The 21,080-nt window shown below is 44.3% G+C and overlaps 1 protein-coding gene across 1 annotated transcript in view; it reads right to left on the bottom strand.

The window, feature by feature from the left end:
• SPOCK2 (SPARC (osteonectin), cwcv and kazal like domains proteoglycan 2) overlaps positions 1-21,080 on the bottom strand; it is an 81,404-nt gene that overhangs the window by 8,778 nt on the left and 51,546 nt on the right. Inside the window, exons 2-6 of the mRNA XM_054983212.1 lie at positions 20,693-20,738; positions 15,174-15,288; positions 11,117-11,231; positions 3,755-3,869; positions 2,350-2,469 (exon numbers count right to left, since the gene is read on the bottom strand). Coding sequence (XP_054839187.1) covers positions 2,350-2,469; positions 3,755-3,869; positions 11,117-11,231; positions 15,174-15,288; positions 20,693-20,738 — 511 coding nt within the window. The remainder of the gene's footprint in view (positions 1-2,349; positions 2,470-3,754; positions 3,870-11,116; positions 11,232-15,173; positions 15,289-20,692; positions 20,739-21,080) is intronic.

The following is a 21,080-nucleotide window of genomic DNA, read 5'->3' as shown; positions in this document are numbered from 1 at the left end:
TACTTCAAAACTCAAAACATTGGGCCAGTCTTTCAGCGGAAGGGGAAGAAACTAAAGGCCAATGGAAACGACTGTTTTAGGTTACTTCCACACAGGTTTCTTTTTTTCCCACATTGGCTCCCCAAAGTATGGTACCTTTCTTTTCTTTTTTGGTGCACCTACATAATGTCATGCTCTAATTGCCTTTTCCTTGTTTTAGAATGATCTTTCCAAAACCTACTTTGTTCTGCTTTTTTCAGAAAAATCTCAGTCAAGCACATTATCATGCCATTTGGAGAGAAAGGTACACAATTTCTTGCCTTGTAAACATCCCACCCCCCACCCCCCTTGGCATCTTTTTTCCCACCATAAGCCCCTCACAGCTGTCATTTTCCCTACAAAGGCTGTTGAGGTCTGTAAAAAAAATCACTACTTATTAAAGTGCTATAGCAATTATGGATTTTTTTAAAAAGAGCACCCCCCTCCAAGCCCTCTAGTGGTGTGACAAAGAAAAAATAGAAGGGAAATGGCGCCTGCAGGAGCGGAGGGCAAAGAAAACACCTGTGTGGAAACACACTTGCCTCTGCGTTTGTGACACTTGACAAAAGCAAAACAGAATTGTTGCTGTGTGGAAGCAGTGTCGGATGTACTGGGTTGAGGTAAAGCCAGCTGTCAGAAGTTTTATCTCACATGGTAACCGGGCTTATAAAAGTTTTTGTTGCGGTTCAAGAACTCCTGGAAAAAACTATTGGCTGAAAGCGATGGGTAAAATCAGATCCCTGGCCATAAGACATTCCATGTATGCTTTACGGGTCTCATCTTATGAATAGACTCTGCCCAATTCAAAAAGGCAAGTCTGCAGCGACTGCTCAACGTTTAGCCTGGAAAAATGGAGGAACTGTCCTTTGCTGTCGAAATTAAACACCATTATCCCTAGTCATTTAGATGTATATCAAATGGTCTGGTCTTCTTGGTTTATTTCAGGGGGAAAAGAGAGGCTAAGTCAAACGACACAGTCAAAAATATCACGTATTTGAAATACTGCACGCTTCCATACAAACCGGCCCATCAGCTAAGATCAAGTACAGGAACTCTGCAGCTCAGCTCTGGAACCCCCTCTCCACAGCGGCACGCCTGGTGCCAAGTAAAATCTCTTTTTTTGCCAGGCATTTCGCTAGTGAGTATATTCCCCTCCCCCTTTTTATTGTTAAGTTTTGATATTTGAGTTACAGCAGATTTTATACACTAGTGGAGATTTTGGTTTCATTTTCTGGGTGCTGTCTAAATGTTTTGTGTTGGTTTTGTTTATGGTTTTAAGCATTGTGTTTGTTAGGTACCCAGGGGTCATTTCGTAGAAAAAGAGCTGGAGGAACTCATTAGCATAACTTATCAGCATAACTCATTAGCATATGCCATGCCCCTCGACATCACCAGAAGTGTGTCATTAGCATAACTGATTTCCATATGCCACACCCCCTGACATCACCTATCCTGGCTGTTTTGGACCCAATCTTCATCATTCAGGGCTGAAATTGGGCCCAAAATGGCAAAAAGGGACCCACAATGGTCAGGAGCAGGCTGCTGCTGAGTGGGAGAGTGATCCACCACCCGTCAGAGGCCCGATCCGGGCTGTTTCGACCCTAATCCAGGCTGAAATGGGCCCAAAATGGCTGACAGTCAGGTGGGTGGGGCCACCTGACATGTGACCTCTTTGGGGAACTGCCGGAACTGTGTTCCTGTGCATTCCCCCTCGAAATGAGCCCTGTAGGTACCTTGGGATCTTTTAGTGAGAGCATGGATGTAAATATTTCAAAGAAAGAACGCTCATCCTGGACTTTCCAATGTAAGGCTGAAGTTTAGGGATCATCAATCCTTCTTTTCTTTTTAAAAAAAAGACGACGGTACGCATGATGTTCTCCCCTCTCAGCCCATTCAGAATGCCCAAGAGGTGCTGATACTCCATAAAACAGTGCCAGTGCTACCTAAATAGGTGCCCCTACTCTGTACTGACACACACATACCCCCTGAAAAGGCCCTGGAGATTACATGTTTCATTGTTCTGCCACATCTAAAGCTCCCCATATGTAAAAAATGAGTACATTAGGGAGAAGTCTAGATTACAAGCCTTCCATGGACAGGGAGTTTCTGACGTTGGGCTGCATTCCCTAATGCAACTCACCATCTGCACTTTGAAGTAGTACGGTCCTACTGGGCAGCGTTGCATGATATTTCTGAACGCAGTTTGGATTCTACCTTTTCCATTCCCTTAGGAAGAACAGAACTAGGGGCACAAACATCAGTAAACTGACTGTGCAGAGACTAATCCTGGGGATTACATGGCTCCAACAGCAAGAGAAGCAATCTGCATACCATTCACTGGACTGGCCCCTGCACTTCCAGAGCTGTTTTGCTTGGAGTTTTCATGAAGCAGCTGGAACCAGTCACGCAGCCGATCTCCCAAGTCTGCCAAGTCTTGCCCAGTGCAGGTCTCTGAAAAATCAAATGCTATTCACTGAGTGTTCAAGCTGGGTGAGAACAAAGACACCAAACAGAAAGAACAGAGGTAGGAGAAGAAGGAAAGAGTCCTTGTAGGAAGCGTGTGCACTCTGTGTATGGGTATGCAATACAGGCATCTTGGGGTTTTCCCACAGTCGTACCTTTGAGCAACAGTCTCTTTTCAGAGCATGCTGTACATAACATAATATGCCACGCCTTTGCAGTAGATTTGGCAGGAGATATAGCAGAACTGAGCCCATTCTGGAGATGTGCTGAACCAGTATCTGAGCTGTTGCTGCTTGAACAGGAACTGAATTTCAGTCACAACTGAGAGCTACACTACAAGAGACAAATTACACGAGGATGCTCACGTGAAGCAAGTCGCAATGTTAGCAGGGAAGCTGAGTTTTAAAAGACAGATCAAAAGGCTCTGTCAATTTCCCCTCTTTGCAGAGCCCCAAGGATCAATCGCTCCTCAGAGGGTTTGTTTCTTTCCTCTTTGGCCCCTAGAAGGGGAGGTGAAACTGACAGAGCCTTCCAGAGGTGAAGAGGAAATTAACAAACCCTCTGAGGAGTGATCTTTGCTGACACTGTAGAGAGGGGGAAATGACAGAGCCTTCCAATCTGTCTTTTAAAACTCAGCTTCCCAGCTAACATTGTGACTCTCTTCACGTGTGCATCCTTGTATAATTCGTCTCTTATAGTTTAGCTCTGAGTCTACTCTGGAACTGAACCAAAAGATCAAACTTTGCCCACCCAGCTTTAAAACTTCCTGCCATTCAGAACATGACGGCTATTCCTAATGACATGGTATGGAAGGCAGCAGCCATGTTGGAGGCTGTTGGGAGATGCACTAACCTTCCTAACACAACACTATGAGATGGATCCAGTCTAAACTGGCAATGTCCACCACTTGCCCCTTCCTGCTGCAGATCACCACTCCCCCATCATTCCTCAGGGTCTTCTATGACCCTCGGGAGCAGCATTCTGTGGAGATGAGTGGACTGCAGGGAGGGGCAGAGGCAGGGAAGTTCTGTTCTGCTGATGGAAAAAACATGCTGATGGAAAGCCCATGATGTGATGTTTGTGACAGTGTTTGCATGATGGCCTCATGTGCTTGTGCAGGCTGTGGCACAGCAAGTCCTGTGGTCCAAGAGGACTAAGGGTCTAGAATGTGGGTCACAATGCTACTCTCACGCCCACTTCCATTCATCTGCGTCTGTGTCAGGAGGGAAGCTGAGGGTGAAAGCCATCGAATTTGCACAAGCTTCTTGCTGACCTTGTTTGACGTCTGTGGCTGAGGTTGGGCTATGCTCCGTTGCACATGGACACTGCCCCTCGCACTTGACTGTCAGCTGCTTGCTGGTCAGGCAGGCCTGCTGCTCCAGTTTACACTACAAGACAGAAAATGAGGAGTCAGAGGAGGGTACAAGAAACACACCCTAGACACATCCTCTGATGCAGATGCTGCAGCTCTGCCTTCTTCTGCTGGCTCTTCACACACCTCTCCTCATTTACCAGTCCCCATCTAATCTGCCCAATAAAGGGCATAATTCCTTAGGCAAGAAAGAGTACAGCACCTAAACTGTGAACACAGAAAAACATTCATCTGAATATTCAATGCAAAAGATGAATACAATAGCTTTAACCATTTAACCATTCCAAATGCCCTGAACAATGTTCCTTGATAGCAGGTTGATTCATCAACCAGGTTCAGAACAATATCCCAGAGCTAAGCTACAAGTGACGCCTGACACAGGTTGGACATTTGTCAGCTTCCCTCAAGTTTTGATGGGAAATGTAGGCAGCTTGGCGGAATGTTGGGCAAGTGACAGTTGAAAAGTCCATTGGACAGCAGTCGGAGAGCCAAGCTGCAAGACCAGCTACATTTCCCATCAAAACTTGAGGGAAGCTGACAAGTGTCCAACCTGTGTCAGGCGTCACGTGTAGCTTGGCTCTCAGTCAAAGGAATCAACAACAGTCTGTCCTAACATCCCATACAAATAATGAGACACACCTCTGCATCTGTTACTCCTCCTCTGAGGAGCTCGGGGTAGCGCACACGATTTTCCCTTTCTCCACTTTAACTTTGTAACTCAGTGAGGTAGCTTGGGCTGAGACAACATGACTGGCTCAGTGAACCTAGGCCTCCTCAATCCTAGCTTGACAGTCTGCTATACCACACTCGATCTCCTGGTATACCAGACTGCACAAGCCTGGCTTCTAACTCACTTGGAACCCCAGGAGGGCCCTTGCGACTGGCTTCTGAAGTGCTATTGACCCAATATACAGTAGCGTTGCTTTCTGCTTCCTTTGCATAAACTGAAGCCTGCCCCAGAGTTCAGGACACGAGGCAAATGGCTCTACATCTTAGCAACAAGGGAGTTTTCTGCCTCTCCTGATGAACTCCAAGGGCAAATTGTAATAGAAGGATTTTGTGGCAGGCCAGTATTTTGATCTTGTTACAGGTTGTTTAAAAAAGAAACTTTAACTCTTCGGGCAATGAGGAATAAAACAAATAACAATGAATCTTCTTAGTGCTAATCTCCCTGAATGAAATTTCCTGCTGTGTCCTGGTTTGGAACTAATCAGGCTAAGGCTTCCCAACATTCTTAGATACAGAATAGGCTACATACAGACTGGCTGCCTGTATCCTGCAAACTGTAAATGTTTCCCATCCATTGGCAGACCTGCTGTGATTTCACAGGATGTACAGAAACATTGGCTGTTTTCACACTGCTTACCAGCCATGGAACATCGCGCCAAGCTCCTGGAATGACAGCAGTTCTTGCTTGAAATCGCTCCAGGAAGACGCTATCGTTCCGGGAGCTTGGCACGATGTTCTGTGGCTGGCAAGCAGTGTGAAAACGGCTAAAAACCAGGGGGTGGGGGAAGGCTCAGCCACAGGAAGATGTGAATCCAGTCAGGAATTGGAAGAAGGTACCAGAAGAATGGAGCTGTGATGCTTGAAATACCCTGAAAATCTTGTTGGTCTGCTTGGTGCCACTGGACTCAAAACCCTACTCAGGAAACATCACACAGGGCCTAAGAAAAAGAGGATGGTTTGGGTTTTCTTGGTGGGAAAGTGAAGGAAAGATTCACACAACTCCAAAGAGACCAGAGAGAGTGGTGAATTCAAAAAGTTTGTTAAACCTGGTCAGGTGTGAATGCCCCAGATGAGTGTTTAATCCTTAAAGAAGGTAAATCTAACTTATCATGATATTTCTAGCCTGTTGAATACTCTCCTGGCCCCTCTGCACAGCACAATTTGACAACTGGTTTTGCTTCCTGCCCAGCTGCAATAAGTTCTGAATTCCTCGCATGCTCATGGCAGACTTTGTGGCCGTATCTAATTTGCAGCAGGGGACTGGATACTCAGCACGATGCTTGAAGAAGCCTGTGAATCACTTTCCTCCTGGGTGGGAGGAAAGGGCATTTCTTCATAAGACTCACTAGCTATTTTGAGAGAGTTAAATGTAACTATATGTGTGAAAAGGCAAGAGGCTGAGCCGAAATAGGCTCCCTGAGTTCAATAGCCAGAAGGCAGAAAAAGTAGGTCAGTGCTGCACAACAAGGGCTATCCAAATGAGCTCAGTGAGTCACACTTCCCTGTAGAGCTTCACTGTACTGTGCATAATGTAACACATACAACACCCCCATCTAATTGTTATAGCACTGCACCATCACCCAAAGGCCCCGGGGAGCTTCATTGTGCCCAGAAGGAAAGTCAGCTGACCTCCAGACTAACTTTTAATGCTACCATCAGCGGGTTTTACAGGTTTTCTTTATATGTGCCACACTCTGATCAAACACATTCACAATGTCAGAATCAAAGACATGTTCTCTCTAGAAACTACCAGGCCTGCCATCACGACATCAGCATATTAACACACATCGTCAAGACTAGAGAGAGAGAAGAATTTTTTCAGTGTGAAAAGTGATCTGAAAGAAGGATTGTTGCTCATGATGCATACATTTATCCCCCTTTCACCTCTAACGAATGGCTACTGCAAGTTCTCATATAGGCCATTTTCACATGTCTTACCGGCCACGGAAAATCGTGCAAAACTCCCGGAACGATAGCATCTTCCTGGCGCGATTTCCCATCATGGCTCTGATTTGTGGCATGAATCATGCCACAAACTGGAGTCATGACGGGAAATCACGCCAGGAAGACGCCATCATTCCGGGAGTTTTGTTCGATTTTGCACATCCTGTAAGACATATGAAAATGGCCATTGTTTCAAAAACCTGGTAACAGTGAGACAAGACAAGTGTGTATACATTCTATAGGAACTGAAACCTCTAAGACCATTTTCAGGGGTCTTTAAAATTACTGGTGGTCTTCAGTTTTACATTGTTTGATAATCTTCTTTATCTGTTTCTCTTTGTTTTAACCATAGTAACATTAGAGCGATTTAGAGATGTCTAGTGTCTAGCAATGAATATTGTAGGTACTCTCAAAAGATAAAAAGTACCATCTCATAATTACCTGATATTATCTTTAAAAATTACCCAATTATACCTCCTCTAGTGTTTCCACTAATTGGCTGTATACAATTATATAATTTCTGTATAAGTCCATGCCTTGGTTATACTTCAGCAGGAGAACAAAAGGTGTTATTATTGGGTGATTATCTTTGATATCACTCACAGTAACGCCACCTCTGGTGCTTCCGCTAATATATAATCATTTACTTAACACTGTTGATGTGAAAAGTGCTCCATCAGGTTTTTTTGTGTGATTTATGCATGCTACGTTTGCAGAAGGTAGCTTGTACTGTTCCTGTTTTACAGATGGAAAGCAATACAGAGTGGGGGTGATTTCCCTGCAGACCAACCAGTGATACCATCACCATGAGTGGAGGAAACATTTACATGCACAGGTCAGATCAAAGTGAGCTGGATGGCTTAAGTTTCTGAGTTACCTTGAACAGTCAAAAGATGCCTCCAGCAGATGCATAAGCAACTTAGAGCTAAGCTACAAGAGAGGAATTACACGAGGAGGAGCACATGAAGGGAGTCGCAATGTTAGCTGGGAAGCTGAGTTTTAAAAGAGATCAGAATGCTTTGTCGATTTCCCCTCTCTCCAGAGCCATGGAGATGGTTGCTGGGAGGGTTTTTAAATTTCCTCTTTGCCTCCTAGAAGGAGAGGTGAATCTGACAGAGCCTTCTGGAGGCAAAGAGGAAATTAACAAACGCTTTGAGTAAGGATCTCCCTGGCTCTGAAGAGAGAGGAAATTAACAAAGCCTTCCGATCTCTTTTAAAACTCAGCTTCCCAGCTAACATTGCGACTCCCTTCACGTGCTCCTCCTTGTGTAATTCCTCTCTTGTAGCTTGGCTCTCACACTCCCTTACTCCACACTTCTGGGTCCTATCTGAAGGGAGGAGACATACACAATGTCCTCCTGATGATTTAGCAGGACGTGTGCATTTCTGCACCTCAGCAAGCGCCAGAAGCCACACAGGAAGAGGACATGCAAGCCAGTCATGCTTCCTTTCTCAGTACTTAACCAAGGCTTTTCTTTTCCACACACAGAGACATCCTCTGCCATATTCATTTTAGTCCAGAAGTACAAGCATCTAGTTTCAAGATGGTAAGAACAACGGCAAGCCACGGTCCCTAATGGCCAATGTGCTTGACTTCTAATCTCCTTCCTGAATTTTTCAGGAGCCATTTTTGAACTATTTCACAGCCATATATGAATCCCAAGCCATGCTCAGTGAGGGCTCAAGGTATTTAGCCACCTGAAGTGGAAGCAAGAGCCACTGCTGCCGCCGCCCTCACACCTCACAGCTGCTGTCCTGGCCAGAAGCCAAAGGAGATTAGTCTCCTGACCTTTTTCCTGCCTCTGCCCTCTCTAAAAATAGAGTGGCAACCCACATATGCCTTCCTTGGGTTTCTTGAGCTCTCATGAGATTGCTTCATCTCACAAGAGTTGAGCTACCATGTTAACTGTCATGGCAGCTACCAACAAAAAATGGTGGCAAAACTCAGAAGTAAGGAGCTTTTTGGAGTCTAGAAACTGGTATACAAAACTTGCCACTGCTTTTAAAGACGCCTGAGAAACTGAAGAAATAAGAAGGGTTGATTCCTCTGGCTACCCTAGCAGGTGTCAGGACAGGACATTTCTGCTCCACAAAATCTGTCGCCTCAGGCAGCCGTTTCAGGTTGCCTCCTTACACAGCCAGCCCTGTCAGGCCTATACTGAATGTGTGTGCTCCTGGGGCATGATTCAGGAGCCACCAGGGGTTCAGCACAAACTAGACAAGACCACATTAGAGTATCAGGGTAGATTCATCTAACAAAGGTTTCTACTATTTCACGGATCCTGCTCCTATGCCCTGTGCCTTCTCTGTTACAGGCTGTAGTGACAGACACAGGAGTTGTAGTAGTAAAAAGAAACTGGCCACATTAGTCTTACCTCACGTGCACCGGAGGGTAGAATGCTGCAGGTTGCTTGTGAAAGGCAATCTCTGCTGCTTCAGCACCCTCAGGGCATGGAGGAATGGGCCCCAATTCACAAGTATCCTCTCAAGTGTGGTGTAGATCACTCACATGAACTTCTAATTGAAGCTAAGGCTGATTCAAAATGGCTGACCTACTCTTTTGTTAGGTTAATGACCCAGGTTGGCTGATGTTTCTTCAGTGGCACTAATTGTTGGGAGATGGTCCCTTGATGGGCTCCGTTAAAGTATCCATGAAAGTATGCCTAAATAATTCCCAAGGGATAGCCCAGATAAATCTGTTGCAGCAAAAACAAACAAGGGTCTAGTGGCAGCCGAAAGACTAGCAAATTTTTTACACCAGCATAAGCTTTCATGTACAAGAGCTCACTAATAGGGCTCTAATTCATGAAAGTTTACACTGGAATAAAATGTCCTGCTTATTTTTGCCACGACAAACTAACATGGCTACCCTGGCACTGTTATCATGGAAGCTTAGAAAAGATGACTCCCTCAGCTGAGGCAGTTTTGTGCATGAGAGACAGAGAGAGGGAGGAGGAGAGAAGAAAAGCAACAGTTTTGGAACTCACAGAGAGAGAGGCAGAGAGAGAGAGCCGTGAGTTGGAAGCAGGTGAAACACTTGACATAATCTCTTTTCCCCTTTCTGGGAATCTGAGGTGGGGTCACAAATATCCGGCCCTCTAGACCAGCCCCTTTGTTTCCACATGTGCTCTAACTTATGAATTTGTAATTATAACAAATCCTAGAAAAATGCCCTCAGTCTCCAGTGCTCTCTTCTGTAAAGATAATGAAGCCCAGGCAGGGCTCTCCCCGGAACTTCTTGCTGCTTGGAGAAATGGGACGCATGTAACGTTATGACGCAGTCCTTGGAGCAAGCTGATTCCTGGCCAAATCTATTAGCCAACTCTACTAGGGTTGCTTGCCACTTTTGGTTAGCAGAAATGCTAGCACCTCCAGCTAAATGCTCCCATTGTCCTTTCTCGTGGTGTGTGTGTATGTAAAAGGGCTGTCAAGTTGCAGTGGATTTATGGTAACCCCATAAGGTTTTTCAAGGCAAGAGATGAACAGATGTGGGTTGCCACTGAATAGAGACCCTAGTCTTCGTTGGAGGTCTCCCATCCAAGTACTAACCAGGGCCAACCCTACTTCTGAGATCTGACAAAACTGGGGGAGCCTGGGCCACCCAGGTCAGAGCGTGTATATGTATACATTTGTGTGTGGGAGGGTGTCTATGTAGCAGCTTTAAAGAAAACTTTGGGTACACAGAGCCATAAAACATGTGCAGAATGGCTCCTTCTCTGAGTGAAAATGTATTATAAATATGATATAGAAAATGGAAACACAATCAAAACTGAACACAGTTTATTTTACATGCGCCTGCTCTGTCAACTGGATAGGAGGATGAAGATCTGACTAGCCACAAACCTTCTGACCGACTGGCAGCAGGATCACTGGCCATAACGACCATTTTCACTGAGGGCAATTTAAACTTTAACCCCCGCCCCTTGTTCCAGCTGACCCAAAGTAACGTCATTGTGCGGTCCTGAGTTCCCCCACTGAGTTGCACCACCTCTTTTCCCAGAAGAAAAGCCCTGCCTGTGAGGCACAGTTTGCACCAAGTCTAGCTCAAGACAAGGGGGCTGTTGTGGGTGTCACTGTGCCCCCACCATTTGGGAAAGGAAGGGGAAGCCAAGGAAACCAGGGAATACTGATGTAAAAGCCCCTCCCCAGTCATCAGGGTGCCACAAGTTGCTTGGACTTGCATCCCTCTGACTGACTGCCTGTCTAATATCTTTTTATCCCACCCTTCCTCCAAGGAGCGCTGAGCAGTGTACAGGGCTCTGCCAGTCACATTTTAGCCTCACAACAACCCTGTGAAGTAGGTTAGGCTGAGAAAGAATGATTAGCCCAAAGGTCACCCCACAAGTTCCATGACAGAGTGAGGGGTTTGAAGTACCCAGTCTAACAACCCAGATCCTAGTCTGACGCTTTAACCTATATAGCTCACTACCTCTTGTCTTTGGGTCTCTTTACATTTCCAACCCCATGCACAACAAGCCAGAGCCATGCTCGTCCAAAACTGGAATGGGTGGCTACTTCTTTCTCTCAGAACACAGCCCCGCACATTCATCTCATTTTCAATGCTCATTATCATTATTTTCTCCTCCTCACCACAGAGCTGTAAGTGTGTCCATCAGAGCCACAGACAGATGCGAGCTGGGTCATGTGACAGGGCTTGCAAAAGCTCTCCTTGTTTCCATGGAGTTTCAGGGCAGGCTGCTTGATTCTGTGTATGCAAGGGAGAAAGAGGAGCTCACGTTAACGGGGAGTGAAGCTCACAACAAACCACAAACTGCGCTCTTCTCCTCAATGCTTGTGTATATGTGTGTGTCCACATGTGTGCACATGCGCCATCAAGTCGCAACCAACTTATGGTAACCCCAGCAAGGGGCTTTCAAGGCAAGTGAGGAGCAGGGGTTGTTTGCTGTTGCCTTCCTCTGCAGTCTTCCTTAGTGGTCTCCCATCCAAGTACCAATCCTGCCTAGCTTCTGAGATCTGACAAAATTGGCCTATATTATACCATTCTATAACCTATAATCCCCCCTGACTTTTGTTTCCTTTTTTAAAAATTAAACTTAATGACAATGAAGACATACAATATTCCTGAACAAATGAACACTCCACAGCTTGCCCCTCTAACTATAGGCAACGGTTTCCCTCAGGATGTCCCCTGGTCGGGGCAAAAGGACGTTCTGAAGTTCTGGGCTTTGATGCAAGAGGGGGTTTAGACCTCCTCCCTATGCTTTCTCCCCAAAACACCCCCGGGGGCATGCTATTTGCTCTGCTGAGGGGTGCATGGGCACTGGCAAGCTACATATTGTGTTTCTACAATGGGGCAAACAGTGCCTCCTGGGGCTGTTTCAGACCAAGAGAGGAACACTATGGGGGAAGGCCTAAACCCCTCCCTCTGCATTTCACTGTCCTGATCCAAACTGAGCCTGTGTGCCCCTGGGAAATGGGGAACTTCAAGACACGCACCTATTCACTTAAAGTAGGAATGCCCCCGGGGCAAACAGAAGGGGAGGTGGACCTTTAGGCTACAAACCTTCACCTTCACACATTTCCCAGTCCCCACAGTCCCTCCTTGTGTGGTCTGGCACTTTTGTTTTTCAGTCTCTAAGGGGCACCATCTTGGTTCCCAGGGACAAACCCTGGGAACTCAAGTTACCACTCTTTTATGGACAGAAACTCTGTGCCTTTGACCACTGTGTAAGAGGTGAGACTTTTTTCCTATCCTTGCGTCCTGATGAGACAAATAACGGCAAAGCTACAAGTGACTTTCTCCACGTGGAGAACACTAGATTTTTCTCGCAAGGTTTCCTGGGAAATGAAGTCCAAGTAGTCCTTCCCCTCCGTTAGAATCGCTGCCTGAAGAGCCACAAGAGGGCTTCGTTTGGGGGTGGGCAGCTGCTACTTTCTCCCAGGGCGTTCTGCAGGCTGCCTGCTCCCAGGGATCTGCTCTGGAGAAAGTGGCTGCATCGGTGAAGCTTCAGCTGCAGCGACAGTGGAAGGATCTGCTGCAGATTCTTCCGCTGTCGCTGCGGCTGAAGCGTCACCGATGCAGCCACTTTCTCCAGAGCAGATCCCTGGGAGCAGGCAGCCTGCAGAACGCCCTGGGAGAAAGTAGCAGCTGCCCACCCCCAAACGAAGCCCTCTTGTGGCTCTTCAGGCAGCGATTCTAACGGAGGGGAAGAACCACTTGGACTTCATTTCCCAGGAAACCTTGCGAGAAAAATCGAGTGTGCTCCATGTGGAGAAAGTCACTTGTAGTCACACTCTAAGATTGTTGGGTATTATTTTCAAGCGTTAGGTTAATTGGTATCATAAAATGTGGGATTCCCTCCTCAGGGAGATCCATCTATCATTGAGCCAAGCTACAAGTGACAAATGACACTTGAATGGCAAGTGAACAGACTCACACGTGTATTCCTCCCTGTTCACTTGCGCTCCACTTGATCACATAGTGGGAGTGCAAGTGAACAGGGAGGAATAAATGTGAGTCTGTTCACTTGCCGTTCAAGTGTCATTCATCACTTGTAGCTTGGCCCATTTTCTTCTGCGAGTGGGTGAAGACTTTTCGATTGGCTTTCCATTATTGACTCCTTTTCTGTTTGTTTTAATTGCTGTTGTCTGGGTATATATTCTTTTAAAGTGGATTTTCATGTGTCCAGCTTGAGGGGCCTAACTAGAACAAAAGGCAGGATACAAATGTCTTAAATGAATAAATAAAGGAGAAACAAAATACGAGCCAGCCACGGGACTCATGTAAGCATACTGTTTGTTGGAAGTGGATTGGACTTTGCTAGTCCTTATGCCTAATGCATATGATGCCAGATTTTTATTCATAGGATCTGGTCCTAGATTTTATACTGTCATTTATGCATCTGGGCAGGGATTGAAGCATTTGTTCATACAACAGGGGCATTCCTCTGTCAGAATGTGTCTAGCATTTTTGTTTATTTTTAATGTTATATTTATACCCTGCTTTTCTCCTCAGTAGGGACCCAAAGCAGCTTACACCATACAACCTCCCCCCCATTTTATGCTCACAACTCTGTGAGGTAGGTTGGACTGAAAGAGAATGACTAGCCCAAGGTCAACTGGTGAGCTTCCATAGCAGGGTGCAGCAGGATTTGAGTCCTGTGGCATCTTAGAGCCCAACAAGATTTTCAGAGCTTTCAAGAGTCAGAACTCGCTTTGTCAGACACAACTAGGAAATGAGATCCCTGAGCTTTATATGACAGCCAGCGCATTTCCTTGCTGGCCTAAAAGTGGCTGTCCTCAAACAGAGAAACTTCAAGAAGAGATTACAATGTGAGATTATTGAAATGGTGTTTTTTCACAAATTCAGAACAATGGAACCCTCCTCCCCGAGGGCTGAACAGAGACTTAGAATTTTTATCTCACAGGGTGTTTTGTTGTGGGGATAATAATGACATACTTTGTAAACCTCTCTGAGTGGGCGTTAAGTTGTCCTGAAGGGTGGTATATAAATCGAATGTTGTTGTTGTTGTTGTTGTTGTTAATTTCTGCTCTAATCAAGAAGCTGCATTGTACCATTGTACTTTTACATCATGACATTTCCCTTTGTTATACCCCTCTCATATAATCAAGCTACATTATACCTTTATATCCTGATGCCCTCCCTTGTAACACCCCACCCTCCTTTGGCTGGGATATAAAGGCTCAGGGATCGCCATCCCTACTTGTGTCGGAAGAAGGGAGTTTCAACTCTCAAAGCTTACACTCTGAAAATCTTGTTGGTCTCTAAGGTACCTCTAGACTCAAATTCTGCTGTTCTACTGCAGACCAACACAGCTATTCACCTAAACTATCCTCATTGCAGGGTGGGGATTCAAACTTGGGTTTAACAGATTCCTGTCAGACAGGCTGGCAAGCCAGCCTGCCTGCCATACCTGCCTGCCATACCTGTGGATGTCTATCGGTTGGGGGGGATGGGCAGTAGTGTAGTGGCTTTCTTGCTTCACCGTGTTTTTGTTAGGCTTTGTCTTTGCTGTCTCTGCTGAACAGTCTTATCAGTGCAGCTGGAAGACAGCATCTGGGAACCGAATGACCTTGAGGAACTCATCTCTGCCAGGATTTTCATGCTTTGCAGCTTGGCGCCAATTTTAATGGACTGTCATTTGAACTGGTGGGAGGGCAGTGGGGTATACCATTCTGGGAAGACTTTGCTTTGGCATTCCAGGCAATTACAAGTGCACTTCTAGGGAGCATTACCTACTAAAGACCTTTAACACATACAACTGTGTTTGATGAAGTGGAGAGTCTGAGGGAATCCCCTAGCCAGGCCTGACATTCTGACCATTACATCACATTTACAGAAATATCAGGGGAAATACACAGACAATATTGTACCCAGTATGAAATAAACCTGGTCTTCTTGACTTCCAGCAATCTGACCAATGAATGCAAAGGCTGACTGACAAGTGGATGAATTGCAGTATTTTTTAAAGCTGATTTCATTAAAATGTCTTGATAATTGGAAATTTCTCCATTTTGTACTTTGTTGATGTTTTGCCTCAAGTTCTGATGCCCCTTCCTCCCTAGCACATCATCAAATCTATCCCACCACAAATATTTGGCTGTGGGCCTAAAGCAGAAGCAAGTATTTCAACACACACAACTCCCCTCCCCTGGCATTCCTTACCTGTGTTCCAGCTTCTTGCGGCTAATACACATGGCCCTCTGGTAGCCCTGAGCAATGCATACCTTATGACGGCTGCATTTAACTTTCTGGCAGGGATCCTTAGTAGTGTCCAAACCTGAAGACAATGGTAAAGGAGCACCAGTGATTAGCATGTAAGTGCATCCTTTTTTGTACCTACACCATGGGTGCTACCCGTCTTCTGATGCAGCAGCACTTATCAGCGTGCAATACTGTACACTTCCAACCACAGTGAGATAAAGGGAACATAGGAATTTGTATTTGTTTTGCATAGAGATGCTGAGGGATTCTGTTGCTTTGGTCACATCCACATGCAGCCACATGTATATATTTCTTTGCACATCTCTCAAACTTACACCTGCTCAGGTTGGCCTGCTTCCCCATGTATACTGCCAACCAGTGCTGACTGACCCATAGAGTAAGCTCTTTGGATTTGTCCTTTCTCCCTACATATAACAGCATCTAAAGTTTGTGTTCATCACAACTCTACACTTTTTAAACATATCTTTGAATCTGCTTTCCAATCCTCTGTCCAAACTGAGCTCACCAATTCTCCTTTCTCACACTTAACATACTTTTTTTTTTAAAAAAATTCATTTTAAAAAATTATGCCAAAGCCCCTGGGTTTGTAGGTACCCGCACACAGCACTTTTACGCACAATTAAGTGCATATGAATCCCAGATCTATGAGATTCATGCATATACTGAGGACCTTGAGATTTTAACCACAGTGAATAATTATCAGTCCAAATCTAAAAGACTAGAGTAAAGTCATATCCCTCCCATTGAACTAGTTAGAGAAATCTCTGTGCAGATAAAACCTCTCATGCACGCTGTGATAAAAATTTGTACGTCTGGATGCACAATCCCATCTGCTTTGTGATGCTTATCCAAGCCTTACTGAACTGGCTTGGTGAATTTTCTGTTGTAGAGATGTGTATCGCCATCCAGGGTTACTAATTACATTTGATTGGTTGCCTATGATTAGAGCTGGGTTGGGGCCATAGGCTAGAATCCAGTGTAGAGTTTAGGGTGGCTTTCAATGGGCTTGAGATTGCTTCTGTTCTGCATTTCAGCTAGTAAACAATATGGAAATTCAACCTGCTGCAAGGCAGCCTGAAAACTGCTCTCGCATGGTTTCCTAAGGTCAACATATCAGTATTCTTCTCAACCCTGACAAGTCAAGGCATTCTTGAAATGGAATTGAATTTATTCAGTAAAACGGAGAGGGGACTGGTGTTTGCTGTTTCCATTTTTATTGGCAAAAATGAGTTTTCTTGTGAAAAAAAAATGAGGTTGTTAGCAGTCCAACCATCCCTCATACTAAAAGGGCAGTTTATGAATATGGTGATATCATAAACCCCTTCTCCCCATGTGCTCCAAGCACAGGTCATGTTGCCTGGCTAGGCAGAACAGTTCCCAGTTCGCCTGGAAGGGGAAATTACTGGAACGTGAGTCATGAGGCAGGACTGGCTAGCAGTCCCACACCCCCGAGATGTACATAGATGTAAGAACAAAAGAGGTCTTCCAGGAGTTCCAGAGTTAATCTAACTCATCAGATCTTCCTTCCCTTCCTCCTTCCAAATCAGAATTAATCAGGGACCTGATAACTCTTCCCTTCCACTAATTGTGGGTCACCAAGCACTATTTTTACTTATAGTTTCACTCCGGTATACTCAATCAAGCCTTTCCCATTTTATTGTCTCACCTCCGGAGACAGCCATTAAGCTATTGTTTCTGGGCAGAAGACGCGATCCCGCCCCAGGGTATGTTCCACAGTATAACTGGACTGCCCTGCCAAGTGCTCAGTGTGTGTGTGTTCCAGGACCCATCCACACACCCTCAGATTATGTCTGAGCCACGTTCTTACTGTTGCAAAGCACTGGTCACTCAGGCTGCTACTCTCTACAAATCTCCTCTGCTCCTCCCAGACTAGTAAATATCGCCCCCCCCGAATTCTTTTACCTTTCCTCCCTGTTTTCCAGTTAGCTCTGTGAACATGTTGTGTGTGTTTTCCTGTGTGTTTGCTTTCACTGCCCCTTTAATAAAAACCATTCTTATTGAACACCCACCTGGTTCTTTCAGAGAGAAAGGGTCTGGGCATATCTAAAGGGAACGATCCTGGCATACATTGGGGGAGATCCTGCGAGTTACCCCCTCTCACTGCATCTCCCTGTATACTAATTCCACCAAACTCGCAAGGAGACCCTTCGTTCTTGCATGGACCATGGTTGGAAATCAGTTGGTTAGGATCATATGTTAGTAACTGATGAACACCCCCCCCCACTCCAAGGGTCTCAGAGCTTGAAAATGTTGTATGTGTATGATTGTTTCTCAAATGGCCAACAATGCTCAAGAAACAGAAGGTGAAATAATCAGGAATCGTGGCAACCATCAGCCTTCAGGGAGCAAACCCCAGTTCTGTTGAGCTTACAGATCTAGTGTGTAACTCAGCAGCGCTAGCAAAACAATTCTGCCCGTTCTTCTTTGCTTTGTCATATGCCCAGACCCTTTCTTTCCCCAAGTGTTGTTTTATCTTTCTCTTTTTCTTCAACCCCCCTCCTCAAAACCTGCCATTTCCACAAACTTTTTTTGGGAAACCTGCTGCAATTATGACAATCAGCATGAACAGGAAAGGGGATGCCAAGAATATGGCAAAGAACAGCTTTGGATATGGCCAAGAGCAGCTGCTGGACTTGACCAAAAAGATCACGGAGGATGTTTCTGCATGCCAGACGCAGAGCTGTCCTAGCCGTTCAGCTAAGCATATGCCAAATAGGGAGTTTACAGATCCAGAATAGAATAGGCATGGGGAGGGGCAAGAAACTAAGGAGGAACACAAGAATATGCCCTTTGTAAACTAGAAACCATCTAACGCACATCAATGAATATTATATGTTGACGCCCAGGTGCAGAGAACGTCCGAGTGAATATATATTTCAAAAGTGGAGTGTCTTGGTTGAGGGCCAACAGATATTAGTATGAGAAACTTGGAATCACTGTTTTAAATAGATTTTATTATGATAAAAAGTATCAGGAATGGACAAACAATTCTGATATATTTTAAGAAGAAATTTCAAGTTTAAATAACCTTGTATGGTGTTTGAAGTTATGAGATAATTAGTAAGCCAAGAATGAGCAGTTAGCTATTGTTATGAGATGATTTTAAAAAACGATAAATACGGGAAGCTGAACTAAATGGGAACTTCTTCCTAGAAAGGACTCCTTGCTTGTGATCTGCTTTTCTTTGGGTAAGATATTTTTATGGACTCATGTAATTGCTCTTTTTAAATTATCTATGAAGCAGTAATGGATGGTATAATTTTCTGTTGAGTTAGTCAATGTTAAATATGCAGAATAGCTAAGCTTTATTTCTTTATTTATTCGAACAGGCTCAGGGCAGGATTAACAAAGGATTAAAATGGATGCAAAGATTTTCTACTTGTATACTTTACCCATAAGGAACCTAAAACATTGTTGAGGTGTACTGGTTCTCCAAGATTAAATTATCTGATATAGGAAAGTTAACTAGATGCCTAGGACTTCTTAAGTGCATGCCTGTATCTGAATCAGGCCTGACCAAAGTAATCCAGAACTGCATCCCGAATTTAGGCCATCCAAACCCTTCCCCCATTAGGGCAATTTTAGCGGTTAAGTGGTTCCGCTGCAAATCAGCACTCTACTGGTTCAAATCCCACTACTGCCATGAGCTCAGTAGGTGGCCTTGGGTAAGCCACTCCCCTCAGTCCCAGCTCCCCAGCTGCATCTTAGGGATAATAATAACACTAACTTGTTCACCGCTCTGGGTGGTGCACGAATTTGTCTAGAAGAGGGGTATATAAGTGCAGTTGTTGTTATTATTAGTATTATTCAAATTATCTGAAACAATTAACTATAAGCAGAGGTCACATTATTATTGATTGGCTTTGCTAAACTGATACAAGTTTCCGCCGGAGACCTAAGTATCAACCAGATATCGGTGTAATATGTACGCTGTTTCAAGTAGCACCGTCTTTTGCAGTTCTGCAGGTGTTATGTCAGAAAGCTGCAGATTTTCCATATGTATTGCAAAGTTTTTCGAGATGCTTCCAAGTGCCCCGATGACAATGGGGACTACTGTTGTATGCTTCATCCATAGTCGGGTGGTTTCTATTGCCAGATCTCTATATTTAATCATTTTTTCTTGTTCTTTTTCTTTGACTCGAGCATCCTCAGGAATTGCTATGTCGATTATCCAGACTTTTCGATTTTCCACAACTGTTATGTCTGGTGTATTATGTTCAAGGTGCTGATCAGTTTGAATTCTGAAATCCCACAAGATCTAACACCTTTTCCTCCTCCTTCTCCTCCTCCTCCTCCTTCTTATATATGATATTGGTATACCTTTTCAGAGAAAATTGATAGGTATTCCTATTTATATATGTATCTTTCTCTTTGTTCTTTTTTATTAGTTCTTTGATTATTTGAACAATGACCTTTTTCTTTTGTCTGTGTCTTTTAAAATTGTCTTGAAAAAATTTAAAATTTCAATAAAATTCTAATATAAAAAAACCCTTCCCCCATCAAACAGACATTTATCTTAAGGGACATTTTATGTGACAGAGAATGCAGGTACACCTGCTGGGAGTGTACGCAAATGGATCAAGGCTGAAAAATGTATAACTACAGAGAAAGTACAGAATCTACATATTCCTCCCCTTTAATAAGTTGAAAACCATTCAAGATCCTGGTATTGTCATTGAAAGCCCTATATCGTTTGGGGCCAACATACCTCCATACTCCCACCTACTCCCTTACGAACCTACTCAACTACTGTGGTCATCTCTGAGGTCCTGCTTCAGGCGGCCCTCCCTTCTGATAGTAGGCGAGAGGCACCCCAGGAGAGTCGCTTCTCAATAGTGGCACCAACACTCCGGAACTCTCCCCCCATGAAGACATGCCTGTTCCCTCACGTTGCTGTCTTCCGCCAGTGGGTAAAGACTTCTTTGTTTTGCTTGGCATTCCCTCAGTGATCCCTCCGTCCTCCCCAATGTTTTAATTGTTGTCTTTATTTTAAGCTCTGGTCTTAAATTGTTTAAATGATGTATTTGTGTGTTGGTATTAATGATTTTTAAGATGAGATTTTAATTTGTATGTTTTAATTTGTTAGCTGCCTTGGTGGCCCTATGAAGGCCGAAATACAGGGTAAAAATCTTGTTACTAAATTAGCAAGCAAGAAAGCAAATCTTTATGGCTGTTTAAAAGTAACAAATGAGGTGACCCAATGAGCTTTTCTGAGAAAGCGGTTCCACAACTTTGCTACCACTAGTCCTGCTCTAACTCACAACATCCTGACTTAACTAGTCATAACTTAAAGTAAATGAACACAAGTTGACAAGTCACACATATTAGATTTGCTCCCATTTGTCCTGACTTGCAAAAAATCTATTGGGCCAGCATGATATTCTTCTTGCAATAGGTAACAGCCCTTTAAAAGGTAAACAGAGCAAAAAAAAAATTACCTTCATCAACTGGCTGGTTATCCTCCCAGCTCTTGATATAGTCATCCTAATATGAAGAAGAAAAAGATAAAACAAATAAATGGCTTAGACAAAGGAAATATCTGCTATAAAAATCCAGACACCCAGAACTCCTGGCTAATCAATCCTTACAAAATATAATATTAATATTATATGGAGAATTCAACCATTATGGAATACTCCATAAGAGAGCTGCAAATAATAATCTAGGCCTTCCTCTAGGCATCACCGTCTGGCAAGTGCTCTGTACAAAAGCTGAATGACTTGTTTGCTAAAATATTTGGTCTATTAAAATTCCCTCTTCCATACAACCATTAAAAAGTACAGAACAGGTTCTAAGAGATTTGTCCTTTGTTTAGCTTGTTGAAGA

Source organism: Eublepharis macularius, chromosome 6, assembly GCF_028583425.1.
Source record: "Eublepharis macularius isolate TG4126 chromosome 6, MPM_Emac_v1.0, whole genome shotgun sequence".
Classification (NCBI taxonomy): Eukaryota; Metazoa; Chordata; class Lepidosauria; order Squamata; family Eublepharidae; genus Eublepharis; species Eublepharis macularius.
The sequence above is the reverse complement of the archived record's forward strand: the minus strand, read 5'-3'. Positions and strand labels throughout refer to the sequence as shown.